At 48.2% G+C, this 22,598-nt stretch overlaps 2 protein-coding genes and 1 pseudogene across 2 annotated transcripts; 2 read left to right on the forward strand and 1 right to left on the reverse strand.

The window, feature by feature from the left end:
• The first annotated feature begins 3,982 nt into the window (after nucleotides 1-3,982).
• On the forward strand, nucleotides 3,983-10,710 carry LOC146171016 (uncharacterized). The gene is made up of 3 exons (XM_084586623.1): nucleotides 3,983-4,082; nucleotides 4,392-5,041; nucleotides 9,084-10,710. Exons 1-3 carry the CDS (start codon nucleotides 3,983-3,985, stop codon nucleotides 10,629-10,631), a joined length of 2,298 nt encoding a protein of 765 aa, XP_084442749.1. The 3' UTR covers nucleotides 10,632-10,710.
• A 153-nt stretch (nucleotides 10,711-10,863) lies between these two features.
• On the reverse strand, nucleotides 10,864-15,261 carry LOC146171017 (uncharacterized). The gene is made up of 3 exons (XM_084586602.1): nucleotides 14,906-15,261; nucleotides 13,435-14,116; nucleotides 10,864-12,811 (listed from the first exon to the last, which is right to left on the reverse strand). Exons 1-3 carry the CDS (start codon nucleotides 15,109-15,111, stop codon nucleotides 12,122-12,124), a joined length of 1,578 nt encoding a protein of 525 aa, XP_084442728.1. The 5' UTR covers nucleotides 15,112-15,261; the 3' UTR covers nucleotides 10,864-12,121.
• On the forward strand, nucleotides 15,110-17,879 carry LOC146171018 (uncharacterized; annotated as a pseudogene).
• Nucleotides 17,880-22,598: the final 4,719 nt, after the last annotated feature.

Raw genomic sequence — 22,598 nt, forward strand, 5'->3', positions numbered from 1 at the left:
CCGTTCTCTCACAACGTCAGCTCGGTTCCCCTCGCGTCCTCGCCTATGCCGGCCGACTCCTCTCTGCTACCGAACAGAATTATTCCGTCACTGAACGTGAGTGCTTAGCCCTAGTTTGGGCCATTACGAAGTTCCGCCTTTACTTATATGGGCGGCCATTCACAGTAGTCACTGACCACCACGCATTGTGTTGGCTTTCCACACTCAAAGACCCTACCGGCCGCCTTGGACGTTGGGCCTAGCACCTTCAGGAGTACAATTTTTCAGTAGTTTATTATAAGTCTGGCCAGTTGCACCGAGACGCCGATTGCCTGTCCCGTCATCTAGTCGACCCGCCAAGCCAACTTGAATGTGACAATGACGCTTGCGTGCTCTCTATTTCTGACTTTTCCAACGTTCGTCGGGAGCAACGCCAGGATCCTCAGCTTCGCGAAATTATTAATCGCCTCAGCGCCGATCGCCATGACCCTTCCCTTCGTTTGTGCTCCACGACGGCACCTTATACCGGCACAATTTATGCGACCTGATGGCCCCGACCTTCTACTAGTAGTCCCTCAGCACCTACGCACAGCCGTCCTTGAACAGCTTCACGACGTTCGCACAGCGGGTCATCTAGGCGTCTCTCGCACATTCGACTAGTGTGCGCCGTCGGTTCTTTTAGCCAGGCCTATACCGCGCAGTCCGCCACTACGTGGCTGCTCGTTACCGCTGTCTACGCCGGAAAAAGCCATCATGCAGTTTTACCAGCTGGACTCCTGCAGCCGATCGACATCCCAACAGACCATTTCTCGAGTGGGTCTGGATCTTCTAAGGCCTTTTCCACTGTCCGCATCGGGGAACAAATGGATTGCGGTGGCCACTGATTACACCACACGCTACGCGGTCACACGAGCAATACCAACCAATTGTGTATCTGATGTCGCTGCTTTCCTCCTCAATGACGTTATACTCGTCCACGGAGCTCGCCGCCAACTGCTCACCGACCGTGGCCATTGCTTTCTTGCGCGTATAGTCGACGAGATCCCACGGTTGTGCAACGTTCGTCATTCTTTCACGACTGCCTACCATCCACAGGCCAACGGGCTTACTGAACGCCTTAACCGGACATTAACTGACATGCTGTCTATGTACATTTCTGATGACCATCGCGAATGGGACATAACGCATGCCATTTGTGACATTTGCATACAATTCGTCGCGTCACGACACTGCCGGCTACTGCCCCTTCTATCTTCTATACGGCCGTGAACCTCTGCTTCCTTTTGACAGCCTGCTCCCTTCTGCCGCCACTGCCAGCTCATACGCTCGTGACGCCATAGCCCGAGCTGATGCTGCCCGCGTTGTTGCTCGTAACCGACTCGCAGCCTCCCAGCACTCCCAGAAACGTCGCTATGATTCCTGTCATCGCTACACCCAGTATTCTTGCGGGTATCTCTTGCTACTTTGGACCCCAGCTCGTCGCGTTGGCCTCTCGGAAAAACTTTTGCACCGTTATACAGGACCCTACCGAATTTTACGACAAGCCACTCCAGTGACATACGAAATTGCGCCCTTGCACCCCGCAATGCATACCTCTACACCACGCACCGAGACGGTCCATGTTGCACGCCTCAAGCCGTACTACACGGACCCTGGTTTGGACGCTAGTACGCACCGGGACGGTGCTTTTCAGCCGGCGGGGTAGTGCTACATTAGGCGGTGCATGCACTGATATCTGCATAAGGACGGAAGAAGAAGAATCTCGTGAGTTTTGGTGAAGACGACGTGCGAGCAGTGTCGGTTGGTGCCCGGTTAACGCTGCTGTGTTTCTGTGTGCTGTGTGCGGAGTCATCTTGGATAAATCTCTTGGCCTTACCTTGCCACGTATCAATATTATACTCGAATGCAGTGGTATCTATCCGGGAGTCGATGCAGGTGCATTCACTCTTCCTGAAGCTCTGGGGTTTAAAGATACCAGTGATCGGGTGAATGAATGCAGCGGAAGCTAGCAAAAAACGATTGGAAGATTGATGGCTTAAAAGCAGTGTAAGGCCGCGGTGGCCCTTTTTTTAATGTTTCGGCGCGCGCGCCGCAGAAAACAGCGATGGAAGCTTCCCCAAGCTACGAGAAATCGACGCGACCGATTGCGTCATCTCGGCCACCGTGCTGCGCCTCCTCGCCCTCGTCGCCATGCGCGGAGTCGAACGTGCATCCCCCCGCACGGTCCCGGCCCTCCTCCTCGCTTCTCGCGGGAGGGCCGCCCGTGTTGACCACGTTCGAGAAAGTTCGAGGCTTCTCCAGAAGGCCAAGGGGGGAAGGCATAGCTTTGGCAGCTCTAAGCTGTTTTTCCGTTCCTCCCCCGCTTCTAGAAGGTTCGGCGCTGGCTATTTAAGAGCGCGCCGCGCAGTTACTGACGGTTCTGGTTCTGGCTCTTGTGCTAAGGCTAGTCGTTGATGGAGATAGCGTAGCAGGCAGGCCCCGACTGAGAAGTCGTTAAAAAGAGTGATGCGCTCGTATTGCCGTTAGTTAGTCTCTTTTGTATAGTGTGTAGCCTCTCTGTCTCGTGTGAATAAGTTATCTGTACCCTGTGCTTCGTGTTCTTGTTATATAAAGTTAATGTTCGTTTTGATACTACAAGTTCGTTGGCCTTCGTCTCAGTGTGTTTGCGTGTGAACTGCACGTCGCCCGCCGAATCGAGGAGCACCTACCTTGGAGAGGTGCTGGAAGATTTAAAGAAGAAGAAGAAGAAGAACCTGTTGTGATTTTTACTGGCGCAGCCGACAGTACGATTCGGCAACTGCGGCACTCCGCAAGCCCAGCCCGTTACTCGAGCCGTCGCAACGTTATCGGCGCTCACCAAAGTCTGCCGGCCGTTCAAGGTGGAAGAGCTTCGCCGCGTGCGAGGACCTAGGGACCCCAAGAGGAGACGGTCAGAGGCAGCGGCGAATAGGAGTGCCCACCAGCGAGGAGCGGCGCGGCAAGGAGGGAGCAACCGTTGCTGAGGTGCTGAGATCTCCCGGTCGTTCGGGGTAGGAGCTTCGTCGACGCGTGCAAGGACCCAGGGACCCCCAGCGGTGACGGTCAGAGGCAGCGACGATCGGAAGTGCCCCACAGCGAGGAGCGACGCGGCGAGAAAGGCGGAACCGTTGCTCAGGTGAGCGGGATTTCTTGCGTCCGTTGGTGTGCGTGGCTCAGGCATAAGGAGCGGGAAGTGCGTGGTGTCGGCGTGCAGTAGAATAACACTATGAGTAGTAGGAAGATGACGCGTGCTGGTCGGACTAGTGTGCCTGTTAGTACTACCGCAGACGCAAGAAGGCAAAAGGAACACACAGCAAAAACGGAACGAGAAACCGAATTAGAAATTAGAAAGATGGAGATGGAGATGGAAATGAGAAAAATAGAAGCCGAGATGGAAAAGAGAAAGATAGAAGCCGAGATGGAAATGAGAAAAATGGAGGCAGAACTGAGAAAGCACGAATTGGATACTCAAAAAGCATTAGCAGAAGCCCAGAAGGTTCAAGCTGAAGCAGGGTGGACCCCGCAAAACGGCTGGCTAAGCCGGGCGGATTGTGGGCAAACCTCTTCGATTGCGGCGCCGCGGTCAGGCTTAGACCCCATCACTGAGTGTGCTAAAGTTTTGTCAGGGCTAAAAATTCCGAGCGACCCGGACGTCCCAGTATGGTTCGAGATAGTCGAACGTACATTCACCTCGTATAATATACCAGAGGACCAACGAGTACATCTGATTTTGCCGGCACTCACGGAACGAGTTAAATATCTCCTACACGGACTAGAGCCTGACGAATGTAACAACTATGCAGCAGTGAAAGCCGCAGTAATTAACGAGCTGAAGCTGACCCCTCCACGGTGCCTCGAACGCTTCGAAAACGCACGTAAGACTAGCGATGAATCGTGGTCACAATTCGCCTCGCGTATGCAGGCGTATTTTGATTATTACTTGCAAGCTAGGAAGGTGGAAACAAAGGAGGAAATTATTTCACTAATGGTAGCCGATCGCATGAAAGCTGGCCTCAGTCCCGAAGGACTAGAATATATACGCCTGCACGAGGGCTCCAAGTGGCTCACACCTAAAGAGCTTGCCAGTGAGTTAGATACGTTCGAAGACGCTAAGGGCAAAGGTAAAGCAGTACGGCAACCAACGGCACCACTTCAGCGCCCAAACGTACGTGAACATAGACCTACGCTCAAAAGAAGTTCCGGATGTTTCACGTGTAATGAGGAAGGTCACTTCGCCAGAGACTGCCCGCACGCCGGTCGAAACAACAATGAACGCAATGTTACCACCCGAGGAGCGCGAACACACAGAGTGGCGGTAGCGGTTAAAGACAACAACGAGATCTCTGAGCAGACTGGTGGCGAGAAAACGCTCGTAGCCGATATAAACACTGCAGGGAATGTCGACGCCGTGCGGATTTCAGAACTACAGAAGGTTGAAATAGACTGCGCGGGTGTACCTGTTGTGGCAATTCTTGACACCGGTACCGAGATCACGGTGGTGAGAGAAGATAAAGTGCCAGTCAAGGAACGCGAACCATCTGGAAGAATAAAACTGGTCTCCGCTTTTGGCGAGAAAATCGACGCTGCACTAGTTACCTTACCAGTCAGCTTAAAACGAGAGATGTTGACAACCGAAACCCCGCAGAGGGCACAACTAGTGTGTGCGCTTACCAACAAACTTTCAGAGGGAGTGGACTGCTTAATCTCCAGAGAGGATTGGGAGCTACTACGACAGCTCAACGATGACAGTGGTGAAACTAAAAAGAACCCTCCGAAAGAGCGGCCCCGAATAGTGCTCGAAGGGGATGTGTCAGGTAACGGTGCAGCTTCAGCGTCAGACACTACCGCGAGCGAGGCGGCGGAGAGGAACTTCGCCGAGGAGAACGGTTCAGTCGGCGTGTGCGGCGCGTCGCCGGCCAAGGAAGTAAAGAACGCCAAAACAACTACGGAAGCTGTAGCTACAGAAGTGCCCGCGTGCGATCAGATTACCGAGGGCGTCAGCGTTCAGCCAGGTGCACCGGAAGGCGCGCGGCAGCAGAAGACCGTACTAAAACTCGCTGTAGACGAGGTATTCGAAGAGCGTAAAGCTGCCGCGTGTTTACAAACCGATCCTGACGCGTTAAATGTAGCAAATGCGGGTGAAGCAGCGACACCGGGCGCGAGCGTTTACCAAGAACAGGGCGCCACAGTTGGTTCAGTGACAGCGGGCACGAGTGATGCGGTTTGTAGGGCAGACGTCCCAGCAGCTATCGCGAACATCAACGTCAGCACCGCAACAGTCGCGGAATTGGCCGCCACTAGCGCTCGTGAACCCGAGACGCTCAGTAAAGCGACGAGTCTCCCATTCGAAGGCGAGTGTCTAGCAGGCTGCATTGTTGCAGACCTACACGCGCCGCATGATGCCGCGCCCCTCCCTAGTTCTAACGAGTTTCGAGATGAAATAAATTCTCCACTTGTGCCTGAGCAGCGTTGCGCCGGCGGGCGTACCGGTCCTGCTCGCCTGTGCATGAAAGTGTGTGCGCTCGCGAGCACGGAGTGACAAGCGAAGCGCGCGAAGAACACTTGCCGGACTCGACCACATATAATGTGTGTGGACCTCCAGGATCTGGGACTTGCTCTGAACGTTTTGCCTGCTGTGCAGTGACTGTGCGCGAGAGAAGTGCTTTTGAACTTTGTGCTTGTGAGCTTTCTGCGCCAGGAACTGCGACCAACTTTGAATGTCATTCGTGCCACCCTGAGACTGTGAGCAAAGGGAACTGTGTATGTAGACCGTGTGTCAGCGGACGAAGAGCCGCGGCCTTTAGTGTGTATTCGGTTTGGCTGGGCAAAAAAGCCCAGCAATCCTCTTATGGTGGGGCGTGTAAGGCCGCGGTGGCCCTTTTTTTAATGTTTCGGCGCGCGCGCCGCAGAAAACAGCGATGGAAGCTTCCCCAAGCTACGAGAAATCGACGCGACCGATTGCGTCATCTCGGCCACCGTGCTGCGCCGTCGCCATGCGCGGAGTCGAACGTGCATCCCCCCGCACGGTCCCGGCCCTCCTCCTCGCTTCTCGCGGGAGGGCCGCCCGTGTTGACCACGTTCGAGAAAGTTCGAGGCTTCTCCAGAAGGCCAAGGGGGGAAGGCATAGCTTTGGCAGCTCTAAGCTGTTTTTCCGTTCCTCCCCCGCTTCTAGAAGGTTCGGCGCTGGCTATTTAAGAGCGCGCCGCGCAGTTACTGACGGTTCTGGTTCTTGTGCTAAGGCTAGTCGTTGATGGAGATAGCGTAGCAGGCAGGCCCCGACTGAGAAGTCGTTAAAAAGAGTGATGCGCTCGTATTGCCGTTAGTTAGTCTCTTTTGTATAGTGTGTAGCCTCTCTGTCTCGTGTGAATAAGTTATCTGTACCCTGTGCTTCGTGTTCTTGTTATATAAAGTTAATGTTCGTTTTGATGCTACAAGTTCGTTGGCCTTCGTCTCAGTGTGTTTGCGTGTGAACTGCACGTCGCCCGCCGAATCGAGGAGCACCTACCTTGTAGAGGTGCTGGAAGATTTAAAGAAGAAGAAGAAGAAGAACCTGTTGTGATTTTTACTAGCAGAAAAGTAACAATGTTAGCAACGTAGAAAAAATTCAACAAATAGAATGATGGTATGGTTAACCAATCTAAAATAATAAAGTATGGGGGGAAAATGAGCATGATAGACTGCTATCACCCTGATTCAAAGGAGCGCTCCTATATTACATCCATCCGTCCACCCACCCACATATCCATCCATCCATCCATCCATCCGTCCGTCTGTCCGTCCCTCCATCCATCCATCAATCAATCACCGGGGGGGGGGGGGGGGGGGGGGATCCCTCGCTGCTGTCACGTGCTACGTCAACTGACCTCACCTGACGTGACCCCCCCCTTTCCCCCAGTAATATTTAAAAGGGGTCTGAGACCCCCAGAGCTTGAAAGTATAAGGACTGTATGAAAACAAAGCAGGAAACCATTTTTTGTTCTGAGACTGGTGTAATGAGAAGGTTTCTTCTCTATCGTTTCGATAGTTTCACAGTGAGTATTAATAAGAACCAGTAACACGTTTTCTAAAACCAGGGATGGAGAAACATAATGATTTCTCCCCTTTGTATAAAACGATTTGCAAAACAGCCAGCCAGCCGCTTTCCCTCTTTCCCTCTTTATTTCCAGTTCCACCAGTGCTCGAATCGCTACAGACTCCCTTCCGATGGATCCAGGCTTTAAGCATTGGCTGCAAGGAATACATATGCCTTATACATTTTTTTTTTTCAGCCAAAAAGCTCTTCTCCATGATACAACAATAGCCACAGGATCTATGCAGGCAATATACCGTTTCGTGTAGTGAAAGAAATACAGAAAGTCTGCATGTTCGGCGAAATGTACTACGGGAAAACTGACTCGGTAGGTGAAAATGTTTTAATGCAATGCGCATGTTCCAGTGTTGTTTTATTGCACTTTCATGCACTGAAGCCGCAGTAGATGTATGGTGCTCCTAGTGCATACAATAGGAGATATGCAAAATAGGTAGCGCCATCTAGTTATAGCAAAAGTAACCATGTCAGCCATGTTTGTTGGGTCAAGGAACGTAGCCGACGGCAGCCGCCAGCCAGCAGTCGCCGTCGACGCAGTGTATCTTGGTACAGCGTGCTGCTTGTTCGGAGCATATTTGTGTTCTACACGATTTTTAATTCTCTTTGCTCGCTGGACGATGCCGTCGCACTGCTGCGTTCCGCTATGTAAACAGCGAGGAATCATCGATAGCGACAGAAAAAAGGTACGTGCTGCTCGATGTTGCGGTTGTTGCTCCGTGATGAAATGGCCGCGTCTGAAGAGCTACCGCAATTGTTCTTGGCGCATGAGCCAAGGTGTGTAAACTAAGCTAGTTTTATGCTAGCCGGTGTTTGTAGCGAAACTCAATGACTGCGCCGTTTGATAACCTCCTCGGCGCTTAGTTATCGCGCAGGATGCAGAGTGCGTCCATCTCGCGTTTCCCACGGTGCCGCGATTAGTTCTCAGGCTTGATGCAGCAAGCAACTTAGCAGGGCTTAGCTGTATAAACGGCTGATTTGTGCCGCATGCAGAACCAAACGCTAGCGATTATTTCTGCACCCGGTCGCGTCGAAGATTGTTGGCGGCTCCGATGCGCGATGTGGCCGCGAATGAACTTCATACGTCCAGAAATCTTCCGTGGCGAAAGCTGGTAACACGCATAAATAAAAGCTTACGTTCATTTGTGTATGTTCTCCACAAGTGCGGACATTATCGAAAATAATCGTGCAACGAACCTTGCCTAAGCGACGTGAACATGCAGGCTTGTCTAGAGCGTTCCGTTCGAGTGCTCCGCTGGTTAGCTGTAGAAGAAGCGCCTCTGGCTGTAGAAACAGCTGCAAGAGCCGCACACGGAACCAAACGCTAGGGCTCGATTATTTCTGCACCCGGTCGCGTTGAAGATTGTGGGCTGCTTCGAACTGCTGTGTGCCCGCGATCGCGCTTAAATACGTCCAGCATTACTTCGTGGCGAAAGCTGGTAACACACGCAAATAAGCTTACATTCATTTGTGTACGTTCTGCACAGGTGCAGACATCATTGTAAAATCGTGCAACGAATATTGCCTAAGCGGCGTGAGCAGGCTTGTCTATAGCGTTCGAGCGGTCCACTGAGGAGCAAAGGCTACTAGTTTTGAAGCTCGGGCTCTGCTCTAGCGAGGCTGTATAAGACAGGCAAGAAAGGCGGAAACACAGTGCCTTTAGCACTGCAGCTATGCTATGATTTCACTTTGCTGGTAACTGCAGGGCTTTAGACAAGTCTGCTCATGACTTTATATTAATGACGAGTTGATATCACTCAGGCCGCAGTCACCTGAGACTCTATGCCACTGACCGGGAGTGCGTGTCCAATGTTAGCATCAATACACAGTTGTTCACAGGTGCTCCCTGACTTTTTCAAAGTAAGCAAGTTTCATGTGGTGACTGGAATCAAAGCAGCTCCTAACAAGTTATTTGTTATTCATTGTAGCTAAAGGAACTTTAGGTCATCATGTTACCTCAAGATTTAGGTTAAGTAACAGTTGTTCGTGTTTTTTTTTATAGGTGTCTTTTCACCGTTTCCCCAAGGATATCGCGCTTCGCAAGAAGTGGATCATCGCGATCAAGAGAGATGAAGGCCCGAATTTTAAAGTGTCTGAGTATACGAAAGTATGCTCGAAACACTTTCGAGTGTGTGACTACATTCCTGGAGTGGCTAGTGGTCACAACATCCTCAGAGACACAGCAGTACCTTCTGTGTTTAACTTTGCCAAACAGCGCAAGCAGCGGAAGCCCCCGAAGCAGCGTGCAGCACTGCCAGCCAGGCAAGCCGCCAAGCTGCAGGATCAACTGCTGCCGGTGCAAGATTTAACGCCAAATGCACCACAGCAGACTCCACCTGATTCTAGCGACGGCAACATGGATGTGCAGACTGGAGATATGTCTGAGCATGCTGGTGCAGATCATGCGCACCATGAAAAAGTTGAACATCTGGTCGCTGTGATTGACAGACAAGACAAGGATATCAGAAAACTTCGTGATGAATGCAGCCATCTGAGAGAGCAGCTGCAATCAGCAAGGGCTGAAATTCAAGAGCTGCGATCAGAAAAAGATAGCGTGACTCAGCAGCTCAATGTAGAAAAAGAAAGAACATCTCCTTTTTGTATCGACCGGTTCAAGCAATCAGATGAAGCTCTTCAGTTCTATACCGGGCTGCCGAGCTATGAGCACTTCACATCCCTCCTTGTATTCCTGGAGGCTGGCGATGGTGGCTGCAATGTGTTGCGTGCCGAGGGATCCTCTGCAACAAGGGGCCGCAAGAGAAAGCTCAGCACTGAGAACCAGCTTTTCTTGGTTTTGGTTAGGTTGCGCCTGGGATTGTTTGAGACTGACCTTGCACATAGGTTTGGCATTACGCAGTCAACAGTGTCTAGGATATGCACATCATGGCTGAATTTCCTTTATGGTAAATTGGGCACTTTGCCATTGTGGGCATCTAGGAAAGTGGTCGATGACTACATGCCAGTTGTATTTGTTGGGGATTATGCATCAACAAGGGTAATCTTGGATGCTACTGAGATCCGTTGTGAGGTGCCATCATCTCTCTCACTTCAGTCAAGCACCTACTCCTCATACAAGTCCTCAAACACATTTAAAGGGCTGATAGGCGTTTCTCCTAATGGACTTGTAACATTTGTTTCTGAGCTTTTCACACGGTCCACTTCAGACAGGGAGTGTGTCGTAAGGAGTGGGTTTCTAGAGCTGGACTTTGAAGAGAATGATGGTGTGATGGCAGACAAGGGATTCGTTATTGAGGATCTCTTGGAAAGCAAGGGTGTGAAGCTAAACATACCCCCATTTCTAAGAGGTGGAACATTCTCAAAAGGCCAGGTGCAAGAAACTAAAGAGATTGCTTCACTCAGGATACATGTGGAGCGGAGAATACAGCGGATCAAAGGGTACCATATTTTTGACCGACCGATTCCACTTACTCTGGCACCAGTTATTAATCAGATTTGGACAGTAGCAGCTATCCTCACGAATTTCCAAACTGCTCTAATTCAGCGTCAAAGCAATACAGATGTTTTGTGGGCGTTTGATGACTCCACATGAGGTTATATGATGCACCGCTGCATATCCAGCAGTGTCAGCTACTTGGTGTTTGTTGTGTTTGCAGCCACATGCACAGAATGACCAACTCGTGCAAAGTTCCATTCCTGCACCGTGTCATTCAGAGGATGATGAATTCTTTACATAGTTGATTGGATGACAAAACCATTAAATGTTGCATGAGTGCCATGCTTGATGGAGCATTTATTATGAAACTAGAGGCAGTGCTCCACCCTGTCTTTTGTATTGCTTTATTTCTTTTTTGCGAGCTTTGTACAACCAGTTCACTCTATGCAGCTTGTGTTGTTGTATGCTCGACTGTCCTGTTCATTAATGTCGATAACAAAATAGAATATGAAGAACGAAATATCAGGATTAACATGCAACTGCACCCATTATCATGAAAGTTTGTGCACTTCGTCTAGATTAGCTATTGTGTTCCACTGGACTGCATATCAGAAATTGTGATTAACATTGCATTTAACTGCATAGAGGTCATGTATGGAAGGTAATAGGTCATGCTGGAACGCTACTTATATTTTCATGTTTTGTATGTAATGGTGAGAAGATTCATTTCTGTTAATGTGCGTTGCTATAGTTTTTTGCTCTTTATTGTTGTGTTCATATTTCTGGCGTTGCAAAGACTAGTGATATGGGCTTTTTTTCTCATTTTTTCATTGTGATATTGTGGTCTGTACTGTGGATTTTCACTGCACGTTTTGTATTCTCATATTCAGAGCATTTGAATACGGAGGCAAAACAACTCTAAGTATTATGTATATTCACATTTGAGATCAGGCAGGATTTCGTAAACGCTACTGTACAATGAATTATACCCACACTATCAATCAGGTGATAGAAAATTGCTTGTAATATAATCAATCTTTATACATAGATTACAAAAAAGCACTTGACACCGTTGAAACCTTGGCAGGCATTGTGAAATCGTGGTTTAGAGGAGCCATATGTGAAATTATCGGAAGATATTTATATTTCCACGTCTTACGAGACATTCGTATTGTGCTGTCGCAACCTCCCATTCACACACTTGCCAGTCTGACCCACATAGGCCTTACCGCAAGAGAGTGGAATCTTGTAAACCACTCCTTCAGCACAGGCCACCAACTTGTTTTGGTGCCTGACACAACATGATTATTGTTTTTATCGGATCAGAAAAGGAGGGTTAGGTGCTTTAGCTTTTGGTTGTACTTTCGTTCCCAGTTTTTTGTCTCATCCTCATTCATGTAGGTGAAGATGAAAATGCAGCAAGTTTGCCCTTGTGTTTTGTGCTGTCTTTTTGTATTCTGTTAGCGCACCGCTACTTTAAAGTGTAACATTAAGAGGCTGCTGTCTGTTAATGTTAGCGTGCAGAATGGTTCAGAAAAAGACAGGAAGCGTGCCGAATGGTTCAGAAAACAAACGCGAAGAAAGAGGCCTTTGCCCTGTGTGGCTACAGTCCGGCTGATAACTTCTGTTTAGCCTGCATGCGAAAATTAAAGGCTCCTCCTACTTACAACATATTGCAGCATATGACTGAAAAAGAAGCTATCCAGCTTTGCCTTCATGCGTGTCCACTCTGCTTCATCAAAGCAAATGCGCTCTATGACAATCCACTTTTCCGAACAGACAACAAAGTCCCCCCACTTGCATTCTGTCAGAGCCATTTGGCCAAGTACTTGGGCGTAGTATTCATGGTCTCTTTTTAGACTTGGTACATCATTTTCAGTAAATGTCATGCAGAACTCTGCCGACCTAGCTTGCTCTGGCTCGCTGTCCTTTAAAGAGTATGGACACTTGACCTCAAGGACCCCGTATGTTTGTTCTTCTGGGTCATACACAAGCCTGTCGGGGCTAGCGCCTAGCCATGGGCATTCTGGGTGTACTACCAAGCCGCAGTGCTGCAGTGTAACATGATGTCCTAGGTTCCACATGGTGACACAATACCGGTCTGAGGCCGCACTTTCATTCCTTTGTCCATACTGAATAGCACGTACACGGGACAAGTCCTTCGGTTCAATAAGATTCCGCAGGCCCTTGTCCGTCCACTGGTCCCTTTTGAGTACTCTCCCAAAGCACGACGCAGTTAACCTGTTCAACCGGCCCTCCTTCCAGCATTCACTTCGTGCTTGTTGCCTTGAATTGAGCTCTAGTCGCCTGGCATCCTCAGGGGATACTTGCATTTCCTGCAATAAACAAATAGAACAAAGCATAAAGCGACAAGTTCCAGCAGCTGGCTGTTGAGAGCCACATTTTAGTGTGAAAACTACACGCGGGCAAACTCAACCAAGAATGTTATGGTTTTCATCTGCCAAGCTCGGGGAAAAAAAAAAAAAAACTTGTCAAAGCAGAACATTTCGATCCCAGGAATTTCTCATGGGAAACAATTATTCAACGTCGTAGCTATCACTACGGCTGATCAGCCCGCATGTTAAACTGAAACACACTCACTCTGTGCATTCTACATTGTCTCCATCAACTTCCATCGATGGGCAAACAGCTTTCGCACGTCCTACTCTAACTATCTTTAAATAATTAAAATCATACCATATTTTGTTACCCCATCAACTTGAAATAAGTTCCATGATATATGTCCTTAGTGTTCTCACTGTGGCTGAGTACACTGTCTTCATGCAGGATTAAACCGTGCTGTTTCTACAGGGTTGCATCTCTACAAGTAGACTATACAGCTATTAAAGAGTGCAGTGCTGTGAATGCTTGCAGTATATAAGCCTGCCATATTACAGGGTTACAGTTAACAATACTGCACTAGGGGGAAGTGAGGTGAGGTACTTTAAGCTCCACTCACCCTCAATATACTCCATTCATCTGCACTGAATCTGTCGACAAATGTATGCGGCACAGCTTGGTCGAACAGGAATAATTCTGGGACTAATAGGAATACTCCACTTCCATCTGGAATATTTTTCCATGTCTTGAAGCCTGCAGGCAGCTTTTTTTGCTGGTAGGACAGTGCTGAGCCAGGAGGTGCCATCCCTAGTTTGGTATCCTTAAAAGGTCCCTTTGCGGTGCACAGGGCAGCTGCAAATTCATCATTTCCAAGTCGACGGAGACTTTCACCCAACTTGTGAAAACTGTCCAGTTGCTGCTGCTCCTCTAACTTCTTAGCTCGTGCATCATACACTTTTGCAGGTGTTGGTAGAAGGGTGCCATCTTCACGAGGGCTCCTCCAATCGACGTCGAGCACACTCATTGGCCTGATGTTATGTTGTCGAGGGCGCCTCCATTGCTGAGGGAGCTCCGTGCATGACAGCTCTGGTGGTGCTTCTTTAAATTTTTTTTTTAACAAAATCATGAGCCGCAGGGCAGCAAGAATATGGCTGCACGATCCGCTTGTCCCAGCAGCACATTCACATGTTGTGTCAGTGACTGTAGAACTGTTCAACTGAAATGCCAGATGAACCTTGTAAGGCCGGCCTGTTTTTTTCTGGCTTCTAAAGCATGTCGCTCTCGCGTAGACGATGCCAAGTCTGTAAAAAAAAATATTTTAAGTACACAGAATGACTTACCTCTTATGTCCACTGGACAACAACTTAAAATCCCTCTGTAACCTTTGTGTAATGAACATTTTATCAGTAAATAAGATATCAGTTAATAAACATGAACTGCATGATAACCCTGCTTCGTGCTGTCCTTCATACGATTCGTGCAAATTATTGTCCCTCCTACTACAGCTCAGCCACAGTCCTACTCTTGTATGTGTCCGCTATAAGTATGCAGGTGACGTAAAAAAAGTCCGTGCAAGCCACGGCGAAGCAACGCATTGCTTTTACATCTGCGGCACAAGGCATGCGTTAATGAATGGGAAGAATGCCAACGAGAAGCTGGTTTATCGCCATACACATTGCAGAGCAGACACAAAGATAGTATGAACGCTCATCCGAGGAAAGAATAATGGGTGAAGTCTGGCGTACAAAGTATTGTTTCCCGTGCTTTTTACACTCGCGCTAATACTGACTGCAGCATGTCAGCTGAGCCGCGGCCACGACGCGATGTCCCACCAAGTTTGGTGTGTAGCTGCGAGCACGACGCGCAGCTTGCTTAAGGAACTATGGAATACATTGTTTGCCTTTTTTTTTTTTTTGCCGTTCTTGCCGCTTAAACTCAGACTAAACTGGCGTACGTCTATCTCGAAACGCGGAGCACACGGTCGTACGGGGGTGTCACTAGGGCGTCAGAAGTAGCCCACATTCGCGCAAATGGCTTCTGGCTAGGAGCAATGCTGGCTAAAAATTGTAGCTCATATCATGCATACATACCTTGAGTCGCAAATGTTAGTCGACACCGATGAAGGCAATGTATAGGCTTCGACGGCAAAGATGTACGACTTGTTTTGCTGCCGACTAGACGGACCTGCCGACGCACATAAGCCTGCTAACGTGCCCTCAGACAAATGTGGAAGGGCTTCCAAGTCGTTTTTCCACATCGCATGGTCAGAATTTGGGAAACGCCGTTGTTCTGCCATGTCAACGTCGCACGCTACTCAGGGACTGTCCGGCTGCAAGGTGATACGTGCGGCAATGCAATATGCTCCGTACCAGCCGGCGCTTGACCTAACAAAGATGGCGGCCCGACTTTTGCACCCAGTGTTGGCCGACGTCGAAGTAATTTTGCATATCCCCTATTATATGGTTAGTGAAGGAATTCATCATATTCGCGTAGTTAATTCCTTGGACTTTCTTCGTCAAAATGCAGCTTGTCATCGTTACGAAAAAAAAAATGTTAGATACCCATCCCGCCTAAACCCTCCATGAGCAAAATGATACCCTTTTTCTTTCTTGAAATCACATGATACGGCATTGAGCTTATCTGCATATACAGAACCGGCCGCTTGTTTATACCGTTGCCTCGCTACGATTATAATTTGTGCCGCTGCCTCCGTATATCGTATGTCTTTCTGTCGCCTAGCCGCGCCTCTTAAACTCTATCTTGCTGCCAATGCTAAGACGTGAAACGTTATGAAACCTAATTCACAGGGTCCGGCAACGACAAATTGGACGCACGTCTACCAGAAAAAGAGAATCAACCTCCAAGGAACCAAGAGAAAGGGATGCCCCAGTGGATTGAACTATACCCAGACTTTAAGGTAAGTGGTAAAGGAAGATAGCGTGAAATCTCGTTGATACTATCCCGCCTAATACGTTTTTCGGCACAGTACGATGCTCTTTTTATTGCGAAAGCAATACTGATTGCACTTTGTGCCATTGATGGTTTGGCACCTCTTCGTACAGCTGCGCGCCACGTGACCGTGTGACGTCACGACAGACCGAGAGGGCCCCGGCCCGCGCCATCGATGGTGGAGGTGAGGCTTCACAAGAGCCAGAGCGGTGACGTCATGCCGTTACCACGTGACCACGTGACGTCACGACAGACCGAGAGACGGGGACCCAGGTAGCGCCATCGATGGCGGAGGTGAGGCTTCACAGGCCGGCAGGGCCGCTGCCGAGAGAAAGCGCTCGCTAGAGCGGGATAAAACAGGGGGCTGCAGCTGCGCTCGGATGATGTGTACAAGGCGAGGCTGGAACGATCTGCTGCGGCCAAGCGACGGCGCCGTGCCGAAGAAACAGACGAAGAGTGGGAAGAACGGCGAGCTAAACACCGTGCGTATGTATCAGCCTGACGAGCACGCCGGTCAAGATCTCTTGATGCGGAACGGCCAAGTGAAACTTCGGAGACAAGTTTCATGGACGCTCTTAATGCCGAAGATGTTGGTGAAGAATCTATGAATAGTATGGAGCGACACAATGGCAAGAGAAAAAAACACCGTGCATTTTCATACGGCTAACACGATAGTATTTTCACGAAGGGTTGGATAATACGACCGCCGAAATGTATAAAGAACTCCCGTCGTTTCGAATTCCCGCCTAAGAGGCAGCGAAAAGTCCTAGTAGGAGGGGAGAGGAGGGGGGGGGGGGGAGGTTGTAGCCGCGTAACAGACAAATTTGTGACAGACTATTTGAAGCGTGATAATAGGTCACGTACCGCGTATGTTTCATATTCGCGCACTTTGGGGCCTGTTTTGGAAAATATGATTTTCGTACGCTTGCTTTTCCAACTCCTGTTAGAGTTGAGGTTTTCAGGTAGGCAGTGTGTACTTATCTCTGCAACCTTAACTTTGTGATATAACAACAGTGCTAACAGCAAACAAGAAAATATCGATGGCCTTCATGTAGTTGAGGTAGTAAAAAAAGGTTCTACAGCATTAGCACATTTATTGCATGCAAGTTTTCCACTTCTTGCGCGAAATCCTTCGTTTTCGTGTTTAATTGCTTTAAAGTAGAAAGAGCGTGCGTGCGTGCGTGTGTGTGTGTGTGTGTGTGTGTGTAGCCTTGTATGCCAAATCCCTGGCCATCGCGTTTTATTCCTCGGTGCGTACTGATGTATTGTAACCCTCCAACATTTTACAGTATTCGCTGGTGCAGATTAGACTACCTCTTACTTTGAGAAAATGGGAGCTATCGTGATACGGATCAAAAGAAGAGCCCACAATAAAATCTCTTTACCACCTGTTTAAAGAACGACAGAAGATGGCCCATACAATGCATATAGGCCACTTATGTTCACTCACGCAGACTGCCAGTTGCGTGAGTTTAAAAAGTACGCTTTTGCAGGGCCAAGAAAGTTTTCATATATATCACAACGGTTACTCAAGATGTTTAAATACAAATTGGTTTGATAGCGCTTAGGGAAAGCTACGTTTACGTACGCGGCACAAAGCTTTAGCACTAGCATGAATTCAGGCACGCACATTTCAAATAATGGCGATTTATGTTTAGGTGGACATCCCCCAGCCTTGCGGTCATGGAAACGAACAGAAGCTGAAGTCGAACAAGGTCAGGCAATTGCACGAAGCGCTTCAAGCATTGGAAACTGTGGCCACAGAACGAAGGATTTATGTCACGATTGCCGACTGCGCATCCCATGTAAATCACAGGTGTGATGCAATTGAATGTTTTGGTGAGACTATGGACAAAAATGTTGCCGAGAGGATTGACGCTTTAGTTAGAGAAGGAGTTGCATCGGCATCCGACGTGAAAAAGTGTCTTCATTATTATGTTCACGATGTACTGTTTCCTGGGAAGGAAAAGCCAACTGGCAGCTGCAGGGCATTTTTTCCAACAAGTAGTCATATACAGCCACATTCAGAACATTCTTAAAAAAGACCGCTTCAGCACTATCGATCAAGAAAACGATCGTAAATTGGTCAAAAAGCTACAAAGTGAGCAACCCTAATGTTCTGTACTTTATCGCTCCTATGCACCAACCAAAAACGCAAACAGCAGCAACAGAGATGACACGGAAGAGAGTGATGCCAGTGAGTGCGAGGAGACATTGCTACTTTGTTTCCAGTCTAAGTTCATGAGGGATATGCTTAGAAAGTACGGAACCGCTGCTGTTTGCTTGGATGCAACACACAAGACAAGTGACTACGCTCTGCCGCTCTTTCTTTGGTGGTTTGTCTTTTCACTGTCTAAAAACTGCTTGGACGGGCCATACATATCTCAGCACCATAGTACGCTATCCCATGAAGCCCTTAACCAGAGCAGTACTGCTGAGATGAACACTGTAGAACCTCCCGATTAACCAGAGTTTATACCTGCGCCTTCTACAAGTTCAGTGGCTGCAGCACTTCAAAGTGATATTGTAGCAGAGTTGCAGAAATGCAATTCTCTCATTTTTCATTGTCATCGAGTCGAAACACTGCTGGAAATCAAAGATTTAGTTCAAAATACTCTCCAGAAGATAGTGGCAGCCGTGTCCGAAAGTTCTGGGCTTCCCATAAGGGGCTCACCAACGAAAGAGTGCTCTTCACTGAAACCCGTACCAAAGACAAGGCGCCCCCTGCCTAATTAACTATGGTTATGTTTGAAAACCAATCAGTATTAGCCTTTTGATTATTTTATTTATAGTTATCGAATTTTTCATTTTTCTGCTATTGCATGCCTTTCCGACTTTTGAAAAAATTTCCAGTGAATAAATAATTTCAGTTTTCCACCTCTTGTAAAATTCGCCCTGTATGGATTAAGGCCAATTTTATTATTATTATTATTATTATTATTATCAATTGGTTCACTGGAAGGGAACGGCACAGTATCTGTCACACTTGCTCTGTGGACACCTGAACCGCGCCGTAAGGGAAGGGAGGAAGGTGGGAGTGAAAGTGAAAAGAGAGGAAGGGGAGCCGTAGTGGAGGACTACGGAGTAATTTCGACCACCTGGGGATCTTCAACGTGCGCTGACATCACACAGCACACGGACGCCACTTCGGCAGATGTGTGTTTGCTGTCTTGTGTGTATTGCTAGATTATTTTTGCTGTTTGAGTATGTACTTTTTGCAACCACGTTTTTGAAAAGTTGAGTTTTCTGTCTCCATGCCCCACATATTAAAAGGTTTTGAATTTCAAATATATATAAAAGATATTGTATCTCTGAGGTCATCTTTTTGCATGTTTCAAAACACAGTTCCTAACAAGACATTCTGAATAGTGCTTCGCTCTCCAAGGCGTCATGCACACATATCTGCACTTGCGTGTTTCTATCACAACCGCGGAGAGCTATAATTACTGGAAAATAGACTGATGGATCAAACAAGGGTGTACAAGGAACAAGACTCTTTAAAATTGCACTTGGGATATATCCTCTGCTGATGTTCAGGTCAGTAAAACGGCTAATATGCCTACTTCATAAACAAATCGCACTCTGCGTATCTCTACGTAAATGCTTGCTAAAAATTACAACAAAGCTGGTCCTAAGCCATAACTATGCATGATTATTTCTAGATCTGCCTTGATGCAGTCGAAATGTAACGAAGTTCCTCGTCCTTGTACTCTGTCAAAACTCGCGCAAAAAAAAAAAAAAGCGAATAAAATGCAGAAAGGTAGCTTGGCCGCACGCAGCCTAGAAGCAGACAACACTCGCACAACTCTGGCACGGCTCCTCCCTCCTCTTCCGGCGGCGCCGCTCATCCTCTCGCATTTCGTCCGTGGCTCCACCTACGCTGTGCGCGACTAGCGCGCGCCGATCGAGGCGGCCGTGCGCTGGTAAAAGCGCTGGTGCCGGGTCTCACCAGAGTATTTCAGCTTGCATATTGTCACAATGTGTTCAGGTTAAAATATTACTCACTGCTGAAACACAATTACCGAATGTTGACAGGGATTTCCCGCCAAAATAGTTTCATTTTGAAGGTAGCGCGAAAATAGTTTCAGTTGTGTCTTACACCCCATGTACACGATTTCGGCATTGGTTCAACTCGTCATCTCCGCGTGTCCGTAGCTCGTCACCCTTGGCCAAACTCAGCGGCATGCTTTAAAACATTTGTAACTAGGCCGCGGACAAGAACAATTTAGCAACAGTCTGTGTATGATTTCTTTGCAGCATTGATTGGTTTGCGAGCTGCCGGTGAACTTGAGAAGTGTGGCAGCAGTTGTCCTCCATGTATTTTCCACTTCAGCTGCAGAAGCTGGAGTCTGTGTGGTGTCTTTGCAGCTTTGATTGACTTGTGAGCTACCGGTAAACTTGGGAAGGGTGGTAGCAGGTATTCTTTTTAATATTTTGCGCTGAGACGGTGCCGTTTTCAGCTGTCGTGGTGTGTCACCATACGTACACGATTTCGGCGTCGGTTTAACTAGCCTTCACCACCTTGAGTCTGTCAGCCGTTGATAAAAGTGCGCAACGTGCTTGAAAAAAAATTAACTAGGCGGCGGAAGCTGGAGTCTGTGTGGTTTCTTTGCAGGTTTCACTGAATTGTAAGCTACCGTTAATCTTGAGAAGCGTGGTAGCAGCTTTTTTTTTTGTAATATTTTGCGCTGAAACGGTTTCGTTTTCAACTGTCAGTGTGTGACATCATTCGTACGTGACGTCTGCGTTGGCTCAACTCGTCTTCACCTCCGTTCTTCTATCAGCCGCCGGCCAAAGTGCGCAACATTCTTAAAAAAAAAAAAATAACTAGCCGGCGGAGTAGAACAATTTAGCAGCAGTCCGCGTGGTTTCTTTGCAACTTTGACTGATTTGTGAGCTACCGGTAAACTTGAGAAGCGTGATAGCAGTTTTATTTAATAACGTTGTTTATTGCCTCAGCGCATAAAAGAATATGTAAAAATAAAATAAGATGTATGAAACATCAATTAACAGCAAACACCATATTGCTTTACTTTGTGTACATATATGGTGGAAAACAGAAAGCAGGATCGATAAAATACTGTAAGTATACATTTATACAGACTTGTTCAAGATGCAAACAAACTAGACGCGGCATAAATGAGATTTAAACATGCTCTGTACAACATGAAAAAATTCGGAAGAGGCATACCTGTAGAAGATGAGATCACAGAAAATATTGTCAACACATATATAATAGGATACAACCTAATAAAACAGAAGTTACTAACTATATCAGTGGTAAGCAGTGTGTATATCACTCCGCTGAACGGCAAAGAGAACCAGTTTTGAATATTTGAAAACACCATGGACCGTGTGTTGCATTGAAATTCGCCCGGCCCAGTCAATGAAGCCAGACCTTCCTCCGAGCAGCATTTCGATTCCCGGACGGTATTCTAAATAACCTCTTGCGATCACGCTCAGTTGTGCTGCACCCGAATGCGCAGCAAGCCGGCATTTGAAACAAAAGACTTCAAAGAGCAGCGACAAAGAGGTGCGAACTGCAGGAAAACACACGGCATGACACGCGACGGCGTTCGGCTAATGAGAGCGTCGAACGACGAACGAGGGCACCCGGATAGGGCACTGTACCCAGGAGAGGATGCGGGCAGCAAACTTGACATGTTGGCACTACTTTTAGTTTATTGGATGGTTTTATGCCAGTTGAGTCCGTCACGCCATCTTCAGTGCGTTGAATCGAAATGAAAAAGAGCGCATTTAAAGACCGCACTACTATAGTTCTTTAAGGTGGCGGAGTGGCGTTTCTACGGTCGCCATCTTGGAAGTAGTTCAAATTCTGCCACCAGGCTACGCCACTAATCCATGACTGAGAATTGAGTACCCAGCCACGCAGCCCTCGCGACTTGAACGGCCTGAACGCTTTTCTTGTGTTGCTGCGTGGACTTTCAAAGGTTTTTGCGGCTCCACAGCAGTGTCCAGGCAGAGAAGCGGAGGGATTTTGTCCCCGTCCTGCGCAGCATGGGCTGCCCCATTGAACTCCCCTCTTCACGCCACCCCACCACTACTCTACTTCGAATAATACGCGCCCTGACAATTGGACTAGAGTCTTCCCTCTCTTGCCTATACTTCGTCTCACAAGATGTTTGCAGCACAGCGAAAGGCAGAGGCACCCCAGCTGGTCTCACCAGGATCACGCGTACAATAGGCAATTGTGCTTCTAAGGGCCTCTCGCCCCCCCCCAAATTGGCGGGAGTGACAGTAGGAGCACAATTCTCTATTATAGTGCGCACAGGCGAGAGGCACTTAGGCGCACAATTGAAAGGGCTCCTCTGCCTTTCGCAGTGCTGCAGATATCTTGTGAGACGAAGTATAGTTTCCGCTGTAGAGCCACGAACATTGCTCCTACTCGCCGAGCGTGAGGGGGTTGGACTGGACTGCAGTAGGCTAGCTTGACTGAACACAAATAAAACAGGGTGTCAACATGATTGCACAGTGCAATCTTAGTACGAGTGAAAAGGAAAAGCGAATGACATTATTTCTGCACACTTCGTCAATGAACCTTAGTTGTAGTCGGCGCCTGTCTTGTGTTCTTTTGATCCTCGTCTTTTGGGCTGTGCAATCGAGTGATCATTAGCGAGCTTTAGAATACGGCGACCCTATCCGTAAGTGGGATAGACTAATAGCGGAGCGTGCGCACTATAATAGAGAATTGTGCTCCTACTGTCACCCGCGCTATTGCCCTGTCCCCCTAAGCGGTAGGGGTACCATATTCTAAACCTCCCTATTGTTGATGCCATAGATATAGTAAGGATCGGAACACTCCTTGACTGTAGT

The sequence above is a fragment of the Amblyomma maculatum genome, unplaced genomic scaffold, assembly GCF_055883805.1.
Source record: "Amblyomma maculatum isolate TAMU_Amacu unplaced genomic scaffold, ASM5588380v1 scaffold_24, whole genome shotgun sequence".
Taxonomy (NCBI): domain Eukaryota; kingdom Metazoa; phylum Arthropoda; class Arachnida; order Ixodida; family Ixodidae; genus Amblyomma; species Amblyomma maculatum.

Excerpts from the sequence above, each read along its gene's own strand:
- LOC146171017 (XM_084586602.1), bottom strand. The coding sequence starts at position 15,111 with ATGGCAGAACAACGGCGTTTCCCAAATTCTGACCATGCGATGTGGAAA. Across the intron at positions 14,117-14,905 it reads ACTAACATTTGCGACTCAAG|ACTTGGCATCGTCTACGCGA; the intron begins GTATGTATGCAT and ends TTTTTTTTACAG. Across the intron at positions 12,812-13,434 it reads ATGAATGGAGTATATTGAGG|GAAATGCAAGTATCCCCTGA; the intron begins GTGAGTGGAGCT and ends TGTTTATTGCAG.
- LOC146171016 (XM_084586623.1), top strand. The coding sequence starts at position 3,983 with ATGGTAGCCGATCGCATGAAAGCTGGCCTCAGTCCCGAAGGACTAGAA. Across the intron at positions 4,083-4,391 it reads CACACCTAAAGAGCTTGCCA|GGAATGTCGACGCCGTGCGG; the intron begins GTGAGTTAGATA and ends TAAACACTGCAG. Across the intron at positions 5,042-9,083 it reads GCGCGCGGCAGCAGAAGACC|GTGTCTTTTCACCGTTTCCC; the intron begins GTACTAAAACTC and ends TTTTTTTTATAG.